Here is a 14,004-nt window from a genome sequence, read left to right as displayed (position 1 = left end):
CAGATTTTGCAAAAATTGATGAATCGGTTGGTTTGAGAAACTCGGACCGGTTCGAAAATTTTTTAATTAAAACCCCCAAAAGTTTGACGTTTAGGGAAAAAAAAAACCCTAGGCTGGCTCTGAAACTGCCTCACCCCCAATTCTTTTGACAACGGCACACCACACACAGAGGCACAACGCTGGCCGCTCACCTCGGTTCACCGCCAGCGCACGCTCGCCGTTGTCGCCGCGCTGCTCGCCGGATACTCCGCATCGTGTGCTCACGAGTTGCCTCCCGCCTCTCTCCTCCGTCTGTGCTGTGTGCTCGGCTGCTAGCGTCTCGCTGATCCTCCGCTGGTGAGTGCTAGAGCTGTGCTTTCTGGAACCATGCAGCGTATTGTCGTCTTCTGCCATCACAACACCCAACGCCTGGTGTGCTCCACTTTTTGCGTCTTGCCTCTCTTCCTGTACCTGTGCTTCCTGGTGAGTGCTCGCGTCTCGCCTTGCCGCGTCTCCGTCCCTCCCTCGTCTCTCTTCCGTGGTTGTTGCTGCCTGAACTGCTGCTCGTCGTCCATCTTCTGCCTCTGCAACATCAGGTGAGCATTTAAATTCTTTTATAGTTTTTTCCCAGGTTGATTCATTGATGTTATTGCTGTGAATTTTATTGTTGATTGGTTTATGAGCTGATTAGAAATAAATATGGCTGTGGTTGAATTGAAATGTTGAATTGATTTCTGAATTGGTTTATGAATATGAATATGCATGAGTTTTGCTGATTATGAATATAGTTTAATCAATGTTCTAAAAATTGGTTCGGACTGACCAGTCAAACCGGTTGAACCGTAAATCATTATTAAAAACAGTTCGGTCAAATATCAAAACCATCAATTTTAAAAATCGTTGTTGAACCGTCGACCGTGACCCGGCCGGTTTTTTGAATTAGGAAGCAAAAGCCGTCGTTTACAAACTCCACTACTCCAGTCCAATTCTAACCAAACCCCAGACTCCAGAACGCGCTCTCTGCCTCTCTCACACTCAGTCCAGAGCTCCTCTCATCGAGCTCCTGTTCCTCCCTCACTTCCGTCCAGCCACCGCCTGCTACCGCCTCCGTCGGAACTTCCAACTTCGAACAGCCACCACCTGCTTCCTCACTTCCCCTCCATCGCGCAGCAGCCATCGCAACCTTCCTTTCCCTCCATCGCGCAGCCACCGTGCGAACGTGGAAGCCTCCGTCGCACAGCCACGGTCCCGCCGGCGTCAGCTCTGTTCCACCGTAGCCACTTTCCCGTTCGAAAGCCCGTTCCAAGGTACTCCTTGTCTCAGTGTCTCCCTCTTTCCCTCTTGCGTGCTCTGTTCAAGGCTTCTAGCTTCCAGGTAATTTTTTTTAACTATAATTGAATAATTTTTGATAATTATTGTTAGTCAAGTTCTGTTCAAGCGCGCTCGAAGGTTACTGTGAAGTTGTGAAGTTGTGAAGTGTGAATTGTGAATTATGAACTGTGATTTTTTTATTTTTCTGTGAGCTGTGAACTGAACTGTGAACTGTGAACTTTGTTGAATAATTATTATTAGTTAAGTTGTGAACTTTGTTGTTGTTACTTGTTACTGGGTTGAAAAAAGTACTTCGAAAAATTGAGGGAAAAAAGTTTTTTCTGCACCAAACCCTCCCTGCTCTGTTCAGAAATTATTGAATGATTATTGAATGTTTTGTGTTTTTGTTGAATGATTATTTGATTCTTGATTAACACTGGATGCTCTGCTGTGTTTGTGTACTATTTCTATATTGTGTTTGTGATTTTTTGGGTAATTCAACAGGTTAAAAATAAACTTGCTGTTTAATAATATTTTCTTCGATTGTAGATTTCGGTAATTCAATAGGAAGCAGATATAAAAAGCAGAGCTTTCAAGTCTGTGCGAGTCGCTGTCCATGTCCTGCTAAATCGATTGCAAGTTTATGTTATTTCCTTTAGTTTTAATGTTGGATTTTGAAACTAATCCTAATTTCTTGCTTCTCAGGAATCAAAAATCAAAAATCAAAGAAATAGAAAAGAAGCAGGTATTATAAATTAAATTCAATTCTGAGTATTATTGGCTGGACAATTATGAGAACATTATTACCGTTTGTGAGCTGAAAACTTTAGATTTAATTGATTTTTGTCTGGTAATTATTGGTTGGACAATTATGGTGGGTTTTTAATTTGTTCTGTTTGGAATATGAAGGATGAGCTTAAGGAGAAGCTTGCTAGAATCTATGATGTTAAGGACCCCGAATTTGCGTTCGTGTTCAAGTTCCGCACCCATTTCTGAGGGGGCAAATCCACTGGTTTTGGTTTGATTTATGACACTGTTGAGAATGCTAAGAAGTATGAGCCTAAGTACTGACTTATTAGGGTAAGATAACTCCATTTTTTGTTCTTCTGATGTGGTTTTTGTTCATGAGTGTAATTGCTATGGAATGAGAAACACTTTCATCCAATTAGAATGTATGTCTTTTAGTCTTTGTAAATTGTAAGACTGGTAAGTTAGTGCTTACTAATATTAATTGTTATTGGATGGGCTCTATGTATAACAATATAGTACTCCATCAATTCTTGTCAGCCCTGTTTTTAACATAATGATAATGTGTATTTATTAGGTGATATTGATGCTGATTTATATCAAAGTAGTGATAGTAGTAGTCTTTATGCTGCATTTTTTTATTTTTCTGCACAAGTAAAAAATCGATTTATGATGATTGATGATATTTATGTTGGCATTTCATATTTGGAGTTTATACTTTTTTTAAGACCTTAAGATTTTAGTTGATGACATTTCATGCATTCTTTAAATTTAGGAGATATTTTAAAGTTTATATTACTATAATTATATTTTAAAGTGTTTATTTATAATTTATTTATTATTTTATTATAAAATGATTTTTTCGGTTGGACCACGGTTGAACCGGTTGGACCAGTAAACCAGTGACTAGAGTGGTTCGATGATCGGTTCGGTTTTCAGAACCTTGGGTTTAATTGTTGAATATGCAGTGGTTTTATTAATTGTTGAATTGGTTTATGAATTGGTTTCACGAATTATGAATTTTGTTGATTGTTGATCATTGTTTCTGTAATGATGCCGGTTTGTTTTGCTATTAGTTACTTAGTTGATTGAATTCTTTTCTTTTATGGGATTTTAAGATGGCTTCATCAGAAACACCATCATCCCAAGAACATCCCATGAAGATAGATAGATACCTAGATTTTTTGAAATTACTCCCTGGACATAATTTATGGTTTGCTTTTCTTATTGTGTTAAATTAAGATACTATTGTAGTAGTACCGAGTACCGACTAAGTGACTATTGTTCAAATGTTATTAAGATACTAAGTGACTATTGTTCTAAAATTTGCAGCTGATTTTAGAGGGATGTAATTCAAAATCCCAGCAATCAATGATGTTGTTTAGGTGTATCATGAGCGGTGAGCCCAGCGCTAAAAGACAATACCACAGTCGCAGGGCGCATATTCCATCTTCGATTCCTCTCTCTATTTCATCCAAAGCTTCCATTAATTGTGAATCGCACCAACCAATCCTTTTCAATTTGAAAAATGCAGGTACTTGCACTTCTTCATAATTGAATCAAAGTTCCTTTTGTATTCTTCATGTTGTGAAAAACATTGCCTTCCTGCACCTTATGGCACTGAGCTTCAATCCATTGCGAAAGGGTTTACAATATAGATTCTTGAGCTATTTCTATGATTATTCTTTATGTTGTGTTGATCTGAATCTGTGCTCTTCATCATTGCCTGCAAAAAGTTCTGTTCCTGGTTTTGGGGCTCAAGGTCAGGGTAAACGTGAAAATCATAGTTTTAGGTTTCCAGGGGAATTGCGTGTTACTGCCAATGATGATGGTCAGAACTTCAATTTTGGTAGTCTTGATACACTGAGTGATGATGAAGAGGAAGAAGATGGTGATGGTGCTGGAAAAGGTTCTAGTGATGGTGATGATGAGGGTCTTGAGTTTATGAGCTCCTCTAATAGCAATGATAATCATGCTTATGGAGAGAGTATTGGTAGAGTTGAAATTGATGAACATGAATTCAGGCACCCTTTGGTTAAGGAAGTTTGTAGGTTGATTACTTATAGGTCAGCTTGGAACCCTAGACTTGAAGGATATTTGAGGTACTTATTGAGAAGATTGAAGCCGCCACATGTTTGTGCTGTCTTACGCTCTCAAGAAGATGAACGAGTTGCTTTGAATTTCTTCTATTGGGCTGATCGGCAGTGGCGCTACAAACACGATGCTATTGTCTACTATACATTGTTAGATGTGCTTAGCAAGACTAAATTGTGCCAGGGTGCTAAGCGGATTCTTAAGCTTATGATGCGCCGTGGAATCAAATGTTCCTCTGAAGCTTTTGGCTATGTGATGGTGTCTTATAGTCGAGCAGGCATGTTGAGGCATGCCATGCAAGTTTTGACCGTGATGCAGAAAGCTGGAGTTGAACCTAATTTATCTGTATGTAACATTGCTATCTATGTTTTAGTTAAGGGCAGCAAATTGGAGAAGGCACTGAGATTCTTGAATCGAATGGAGCTGGTTGGAATCAAACCTAATGTTGTCACTTATAACTGCTTGATCAAGGGTTACTGTGATCTGAATCGGGTTGAAGATGCATTGGAGCTTATTGCGGAAATGCCCTCCAAGGGATGTTCCCCTGACAAGATTAGTTATTATACTGCGATGACTTTCCTCTGCAAGGAGAAAAGAATTGAAGAAGTGAAGCTGTTGATGGAGAAAATGGTGGTGAATAGTGAATTAATTCCAGATCAGGTTACATATGATACGCTTATTCACGCGCTATCCAAGCATGGACATGCAGATGATGCTTTGGCTTACTTAAGAGAAGCAGAAGACAAGGGCTTCCACATTGATAAGGTTGGGTATAGTGCAGTAGTTAACTCCTTTAGTAAGAAGGGCAAAATAGATGAGACAAAGAGTTTAGTGAACGAGATGTACTCGAAGGGTTGTATTCCTGATGTTGTGACATATACTGCTATTATTGATGGATTTTGTCGCATAGGGAAGATAGATGAAGCGAAAAAGATGCTGCAGCAGATGTACAAACATGGGTGGAAGCCAAATACCGTTTCATACACAGCTTTGTTAAATGGCCTGTGCCACAATGGGAAATCGTTAGAAGCAAGGGAGATGCTGAATGTAAGTGAGGAGCATTGGTGGACGCCAAATGCCATAAGTTATAGTGTTGTGATGCATGGTTTCCGTAGGGAAGGAAACTTGTCCGCAGCTTGTGATTTGGTTAGGGAAATGGTTGGAAAGGGATTTTTTCCAACTCCAGTTGAAATTAACCTGCTAATACAGTCCCTGTGTCAAAATCAGGAAGTGGTTGAAGCTAAAAGATTTTTAGAAGAATGCCTGAATAAGGGTTGTGCCATCAATGTAGTAAACTTTACTACTGTAATTCACGGTTTTGGTCAGATTGGTGACTTGGAAGCTGCTCTATCAGTGCTAGAAGACATGTACTTAATCAACAAACATCCTGATGTTGTCACATTTACAACATTGTTTGATGCATTGGGGAGGACAGGTAGATTGGACGAGGCTGCTGAGTTAATAACGAAGATGCTGTGCAAAGGTTTGGATCCTACTCCGGTAACATATAGGACAGTCATCCACCATTACTGTAAATGGGAGCAAGTGGATGATATGTTGAAACTATTGGAAAAAATGCTTGTTAGGAAGCCATTAAAAACATTATACAATCAAGTAATTGAGAAGCTTTGTGCTTTTGGGAAACCCGAGGAGGCTGAGAAACTTCTAGGAAAGGTTTTGAGAACAGCATCAAACCTTGATGCTAATACATGCCATGTTCTCATTGAAAGCTATCTGACTAAAGGGCTTCCTCTATCAGCAAATCGAGTGGCTTCTAGAATGTTCAGCCGTAATTTGGTTCCTGATTTGAAGTTGTGTCAGAAAGTGAGCAAGAAACTAATGTCGGATGGAAAGTTGGTCGAGGCTGATAACCTTATGTTGCAACTTGTCGAGCGTGGAATACAACAAAATGAGACGAATTTGTGATATTAGCTACTACTCCAAGCTTAAAGGTTGTGCCCATGGTGCTATTTTCATGTATCTTGCATTTCATGTAGTAAGGCCATTCTTTGTTCTAAGGAAAAATTTTTGAAAAAGCAAAATTGATTCTTGTAATCTTAAATATGGTTTAGATAATTGTCTTTTTTAAGTTTGGCACATATGTATTTCTCTTTCATGGCGATGATGATAGGCTTATCATTTTCATGCTAGTGTTTACATGATATATTATCTTACAAGTTGTGCATGAAAATGAATTCTAACATTGTGTGCCTTGTTGACAATCGCATGCTTCTTTCCCAAACATAGTTCTTCCAATCATTTGGAAGAGAACTTAGCACATTGACTATTCTAAGTCATAAAATGAGATGTGTTGTATTCAAACCTCAATGACATTGTAAAAAGGGATGGGATTAAAAAAAAAACCAAACAGATTTAATCATGAATGGAAATGAAGTTTAAGGAAAAGAGTAGCAGGTGTAGAATAAGAGTGTGATTTTATGTAAAGAAGAAATAAAATTGAGATATCAGTGTATTAAGATATATAGCACTTGTTTTTGTTGGCCAAGAGCCTTTGTTGGCGGAGCCTCTAATTGCTTTTTGAAAGAACTTTGATTGCATCCAAGACCTCCTCATGACTTGATATGACTATGGGATCCACTTGGTTTTGTGGTTAATATACAAGTATGATACACTGCCTTGACCCAAAAAAAAAAAGTATGATACACTGCCATTCCCTAATGGGGTGATATGAAATAAGCTATGATGCACAGACAGTGATACGGGACACGTCGACACGCATACATATAAAATATAAAGTATTTTTTAGATAAATTGTAATGATATCTTGATATTTTATTGATATTAAAATATAAATTAAAATTTTTAATTATTTTTAATGTCTTATTTTAATTATATCAAGTATTTAAAAATTTTTTTGTTTTAATAAATAATAATATATACTATATCTAAATTTATTTTAAGAATATATGTTAAGAATAAGATTGGACACGCTGACACGTGATGGTATTTAGGTGTGTCCAGGTGTGTCTGGAAAAGAATTTTTTATTTTTTATTAAGACACGGTTAGACACAGCAGACACGCGTGTCGGACGAGTGTCGGTGAGTGTCGTGTCCGAAATGTGTCCGACACGCGGACACGACAACTCAGCGAAGTGTCCGTGCTTCATAGGAAATAAGACAGTAATTCACACGAGAAGTACGTGCTATTAGGTAGATGGTTATCATGAGATACGTTTTATGTTCATTTAATCAATGAATTAATAGTTAAATTAGTCTTTAAAAGGTGAGATATTTTTTAAATTTGTCCCTAAAATATTTTTTTAATCAAATTGGTTTTTCAAAGATTATGAATTAATTATATTTGATGATTAGATATATTTATAAAAATTTATTTAGGTTCTTTTTTTCCAATTACATAAACTATATTCGTAATGACCTAACAACTAAATTAATAGATTTTTATAAATAGATTTGGTTGATGTCCAATTGAATATGTTAGGTATTATATATGTTATCAGTTAATATTCTATGTAATTAATTCTTGACAAAAATTATTAATTAAGTCACTGAAAAACAAATATGATTATTTTGTAATTTTTAAAAGACCAATTTAATTAAAAAAAATTTTAAAGATAAATATAAAGAATATCCTATATTTTAAAAACTAATTTGATTATTAACTCTTTAATCAATATAAGCTCATGTATTCTCTTTTCTATCTAGAATACATTTTTTTTTCAATAGGCTTTTTTTTTTGTCATCATCTCAATAGGCTTTTTCTTAAGCTCATGTATTCTCTTTTCTATCTAGAATACATTTTTTTTTCAATAGGCTTTTTCTTTAGAGGTTTTGATGAGACATGTTTTTCATTTTTTGGACAAAAAATGAGATTTTTTAATCTTGATGATATTTTTTTTTATTAGCTTACCCAATTTGACTTTAAGCCGATCATTATTTTATTAAAAAATATCTCTCATCAATATATACTTCTAAACATAATAATAATAATCAATATCAAGTTTAACGAATTACATATATGCAAATCAGCAAATAAAAGTAATAAACTAATAATATTCAGATGCAATATTGACAACTTGATAGTAATTTTCGTTAATTTAAATATATAAACAAATGAGATAAGCACTTTGGGTTCGATACTAGGTGATTGTCTCCTTAAGCTTATGTAAACAAGAGAGAACAGAACAGAATAACTTTGTCTCGTTCAATAGTGTAGAACAGAACAGAATTGAAATTGCAAAGAATAGAGAAGGAGAAGAGTGAAACCACGATATATTCTAGTTCAACCACAAAATACAATGTGACCTACTTTCAGTTTCCACCACAATAATGATAAAATTTTTACTATAATCAATTTGGATTACAAACACCAATTCCAAGAGACACAATTTTGTCACTTTATCCAAACTATCCTAAGCTTAGCAACTCACCTAGGTACTAGCCCAACCTAGTTAAAGAGATCCAAGTGCACTCTAAACCAACACACTTTTCAAACTCAAAATACTTAAACAAAAGAATTAAAATGATTTTTTTGTGCACTACTCTCTTAGCCTTTTGAATCTTTCAAAGTAAACTTGAATCTAAACTAAAGAGAAACAAGAACACACTCAATAAACAAGGAATAAGAGCAATGTATATCAAATCAAATTTTGTTTGAATAGGTGCCTTCTTCCCTGGTTCAATCCTTTTATATCTCCTCTTTGATGTTGATGGCAATGCATAACTGCACATGTCTTCTCTTGAATTTGTAAATAACCTTCCAAACTAGAAATGTATGCGCAAGAATAGAGTCCTAAATGATCGTGTAGGGAATCCAAGGTAAAAGGTAAGCAATTATTAACCATCCATGATCCATGACAAGACTACAAATAAAATAAAGTTGTATTACAGTCACGCCAATTGTAAATTCCCTTCTCTTCAAGATTGCCCGCAAGAGTTTCTTCCTGAATGAATAGGAATTGCATGATATGGTAAATGTCCTCCTCTTCAAGAGTATGAACTTTGAAAGATCTTTAGCACCACCACCAATAGGTAATAGTTGGGGATGCAACCAAAATCTTTGTAATTTTGTTTAACATAATGTATGCACAGTGATCAACCTCACTCGTGTACGCCAGACTCAATCTCAAGCTATGTCAAATGACACAAGCAATACTAATTTACAGAAAGGAAAGTACATCCAGAAAGGTTAGATAAAAATAAAAAGTTTCTTTAAAAATCATTGTTGCTTTTATATAGATAATATGATTAGGGAAATTAGAGAAAATTAGGGTAAATTTCCACTGCATGATTGAAAGATAAGATTGAAGTATAATCCTTAACTTGTAGATTGAAATATAAAGAAATCCAAAGTTTAACTAGAGCCAAGCCAGCAATCACAAAGGGCAATGCAGAAAAATAAAGCAGCTCCACTTGCCAACAAAACTGAGATTTCAGGGTTGGATGAATTGATTATGAAATTAGATATGTCCTTCACAGATTATCCATGCACAATGCATAGTAGCCAGTATCATGGTTATCTACTGTCAGAACCCTTCCGATTAAACTAACGATAGCAACATTTAAGACACCAGTTGGCCCCTCCCTACTAGACAATAAACATACATCCTAATTATCGTTTCTTAAAGGAAAAAGATATGCATAGCCCTCAGATCTGATAGCTATATAGAAATCAAGTGTAGCTTTTGAAACGGGCTTCATTAACAGCCTTCTTGCACCATTGAATTAATTGATTATTATGATTATTCATTGCTATTATATATGGTAACACTCCCTCCAGACACACACACACCCACACATACGCAGAGATGGATTAAGAGAGAGAAAGAGAGAGAGAGAGAGTGGAGTCAATGGTGCACGTCCAGCTAGAAAACAGAACCACGTAGCTACTCAATAGTCTAATTTCTCCATCATTGGGCAACATTAACATACACAAACAGAATCAACAGAAAATTATGTGCGCTAATTTTTGTATGAAACAGTAATAATAATCCTAAAGGGGAAAACGAAGAAAAAGCCCTCAGATCTCATAGCTTAGTAGAGAATCATATGCGGCTTTAGACACCCGAATTCCATTCATAACCGTCTCTGCAGCTTTCACAAGTTCAGTTTGGTTTTCAGAGCCATGAGAGAAAGACAAGAGAGTGATAGAAAAACAAAAGAAAAATAATGAGAAAAAGTAAAAGAAAAAGAACATAGCATATTCAAGAGAGAGAGAGAGAGAGAGAGAGAGAGAGAGAAGTACAGATCAGGTTATGAAGGAACACGAGTAGCCGCTCAACAATCTATGTGTGCATCATTGGGCAATTTATGAACCGTAAATTAGGGTTCGAACTACCAGACTTTCACCACTCAAACAAAGGTTCATGTAATTACTCAGCTAACACAATTATATGCGTAATGCGTCAACATTAGGGTGCGGATTTCTTTTCTTTTTTTTTTTTTTTTTGGAAATTTCAACAATCTAAAAAATGAAAACAAAAACAAAGTAGCAAAAAAAAAATAACATACAGAAATTTCACACATAAGAAAGAACCTGAGACTGAGAGCACCTGAACAGATAAAAGTTTAGGCGAAAAGGTGCAGAGGACGATAATTTGATTTAGCAGCCGAGACCAATTCGGGTTTGACCAATTTACAACTATATATGTATTAGTGGGAACAAAGGAATTTAATTTACCAATCGGTCCCTCTCCACTCTCCAGTCTCCACTCCCTGTACGGTTTCCACTTCCAGTCTGGCAATCTCCACTCTCTCCACTATCACCCCTATGGGCTTTTCTCTTGTGGGGCTATCCACAACTACACATCTCCCAACTGTTAGTTATTTGGGGAAAAAACTTTAGGTAAATACTATAATGGAGATTATAAAAAAAGTCCATATATACTAATGTTTTTGAATAACACGTATCATATTATTTCGGCCGAGTTTTTTTAATATTGCAGGAAGATGAGTGATTTTTTTTATTATTATTTTTTTTTTTTGGGTGCGAGTTACACAATGTCATAGAAAAAAGTTTTAATATGTCACAACAAACGGATTTTTTTCTAACATAAATTATGAAAAATGTTTATTTTTTCAAAATTCATTTTTGAGCTTTATTTATCAAAATACACATTTTTTTTAATATTTGGACAACTTCGTCATACCTTCTCCCGAACTCTCCTCTCAAATTTTTAAAATATACGTTTTTAATCCATGTCATCGTCTCCAAAAAAGTATATAGATCTATAATAGTTATTTTTGGGAAATAGTTAAATATAAGGTGTACTTGTGTATTTTTGGAGACGATAATAATAGTTGTCATTGTTAAATATGACTTGTTTTCTTAATTTATAATTAAAAAAAAAATTCTCAAGAAGTCATGTTTATTGTCCGTGTATTTTTGTGTACTTTAAGGATGACACTAAGAACACATGACCAGAGACAATGTGTGCAGAGACGTATTTTGTGTCCATTCTGACAGAAAGGACACGGAGACACTAACAAGAGACAAAACTTATTTTTTATTTTTTTTTATTATTCTTGTTAATTTTTTATAATTATATTTTTTATTGTTATATTTTTCATCTCAAATTTTTTGAATGAAAAAAAATAAGAATAAATTAAATTTTCATAATTTGTTCTAGTTTATCACCAAACAGAATACAAGAACATAAAATTTTGTGTCTCTTTTCGTGTCTTATCCGGTCCTTAGAAACAAATGCAGCCTATATACTATTTGTAGATCTATATACTCTTTTGGAGACGATGATATTGAGTAAAAACGTGAAAAGTTCGGAGGAGGATACGACGAACTCTATCATTTTTATAAAATCAGCTAACTTACTAGTTTTTATAGAGTTTGCTGTGGGATGCGACGAACTTGTCCAAATTAAAAAAAAATGTGCATTTCGATAAATAAAGCTCAGAAATGGATTTTAGAAAAATAAATATTTTTCATATTCTATATTAGAAAAAAATCCCACAGCAAACAAAACGTTGTAATAAAATAATTATTTTAAAATTTTACAATTAGAAACCGACAATGCTATTTTGTGAATGATTTTTTTAAAAATAAAAAATGGACAACGGCAATGATGTTTTGTACAAGAGTGGCAAACGACGGGCTGACCTGTCTCACTTCGTCTAACGATTCCGATTTTCTCTCTTTTTTTAATTAATAAATTATTAATATTAAATAATATATATAATTTCATAATTATTTTAACAAATTTATAATTTTTAAATTTATAAAATTAAAGTCTTTATAATTCTAAATATGTAATATACATAATCATTAACCAAGTTTTTTGAAATAAAATAATAAAATCAACATTGTAAAAAATAAAACAAACATTGTCCAAAACATATAATTAAACATTTTCAAGTCTCTAAGCAATCAAACATAACATAATCTAAATTATAACTTAAAACATCTTCAATTATCATCTTCAATTACGGAAAAAAATGTCGGGCCCACCGGGAAAGCCCGCTCCACCCCGCCGAAACCCGACAAAGCCCGCAGATTAAGCAGTGAGGGGTAGACGGACTTTTTAATCATGGCAGTTTCAAATTTTCAGTTCGACCCGCCTTTTTTGGCAAGTTACACGGGCTGAGTTGACAGGTTTCGATCTGTTTGCCACCTCTAATTTTGCATGTTATACAAATTTAAAAGTTAAAATTGGTCAAAACGGCTCTGACGGTTAGGATTATATGCGTCCCACACAAACTGTAAAAACAAATTAAATCTCAAAGCTATAAATATGTTATCATCAATTTAATTTAATATAAGAAAAAGTTAAATGACAAAACACGTATCCATCCAGAGAAAGATCGTCCAACCTTCTGTTGACGTCAGAGGTTTCTAATTTTATATTGTTTGATGGTGGGTTGATAATCATTCCACCTGGCATATCATGTTCATATTAGACAGTAATTACTATAGCAAAAATAACTAAACCCACAGCTTAGTTAAATTTTACTTGCGAGCGAGTGGAAAGTTGGTATCCACTGACAAAGGCCTATTGACGGCATCCGTATCCAGGCCAACACAAGGAGCAATGCCAAAGGACCATCCATGTCCTTACAATCATACCTCGATGTCCGACATAAGGATCAATACGTGTGTGCAAGGCAAGCAGAACTCTAACTAAACTTATGAATCTGAGAAAAGTCATGAAGCAACGACAAATACTTCCAGTGTACAATGATTTCAGACTTGTCACCAAATAACGTCGTAACAAATAGGCACACCGTATGACATTTCACATAAATTTTCTTATTTACTTGATCAGTCAAATGTTGGCGCCGCTTTAGGGCACGGAACCATGTCAGCTTGTTGATTCTGCTTCTTCTATGGCCGTTCAGCCTATGAGCACTACCAAATTGGGTTATGCACTCGTTCTCTAACCCACTTGTGTTGTGATCAATTGATTCAGTCACTGGCAAGCCATCAGTTTGGAGTCCAAAAATCATGGCGACGTCCTCCAAAGTAATCATGCACTCACCGTGTGGAAGATGAAACGTGTGTGTCTCAGGACATTACCTTTCAACCAGTGCGTCTATAGTCGTGCTGTGAGACATGATCTTCCTAATTTGAGATATGTGATAAAAGCCACTCTCTCTCAATTCTGCCTCCACCCTAATAGTATATGAGTCTATTTGGTGTAAATGTCTGGTGTTTCTTGAACTCTAAAAATAAAAATGATAATTAACCGTCAATAACTAAAACCAGTCAATAACTATTATTTCTAATAATATAAATTAATACCCAGCTCAGTAACAAATATATTTAATAATTATTATATTATTATTAAATTCTAATAATTAATTACCAAAAATATTTATTAATTATTAACCACTACAATAATCTCAAAAATTAGTTACATATACAGAATATCAAAGATATTTTAT

The 14,004-nt window shown here is 35.0% G+C and overlaps 1 protein-coding gene across 4 annotated transcripts; it reads left to right on the top strand.

Annotated features, from left to right (window-relative positions):
* Positions 1 to 948: 948 nt before the first annotated feature.
* On the top strand, positions 949 to 6,353 carry LOC112750772 (uncharacterized). Of its 4 annotated transcripts, none has more exons than XM_072216825.1 (5): positions 970 to 1,353; positions 1,840 to 1,886; positions 1,996 to 2,035; positions 2,200 to 2,370; positions 3,370 to 6,353. In XM_072216825.1, exon 5 carries the CDS (start codon positions 3,652 to 3,654, stop codon positions 6,055 to 6,057), a length of 2,406 nt encoding a protein of 801 aa, XP_072072926.1. In that variant the 5' UTR covers positions 970 to 1,353; positions 1,840 to 1,886; positions 1,996 to 2,035; positions 2,200 to 2,370; positions 3,370 to 3,651; the 3' UTR covers positions 6,058 to 6,353. The 4 variants fall into 4 exon arrangements, with proteins under 4 accessions (XP_025655403.1, XP_025655402.1, XP_072072926.1 ...); XM_072216824.1 differs by having other exon boundaries at positions 1,840 to 1,890; XM_025799618.3 differs by lacking the exon at positions 1,840 to 1,886 and having other exon boundaries at positions 949 to 1,286.
* Positions 6,354 to 14,004: the final 7,651 nt, after the last annotated feature.

This window comes from Arachis hypogaea, chromosome 15, assembly GCF_003086295.3.
Source record: "Arachis hypogaea cultivar Tifrunner chromosome 15, arahy.Tifrunner.gnm2.J5K5, whole genome shotgun sequence".
NCBI lineage: Eukaryota > Viridiplantae > Streptophyta > Magnoliopsida > Fabales > Fabaceae > Arachis > Arachis hypogaea.
This window is presented reverse-complemented; position numbering and strand designations above follow the sequence as displayed.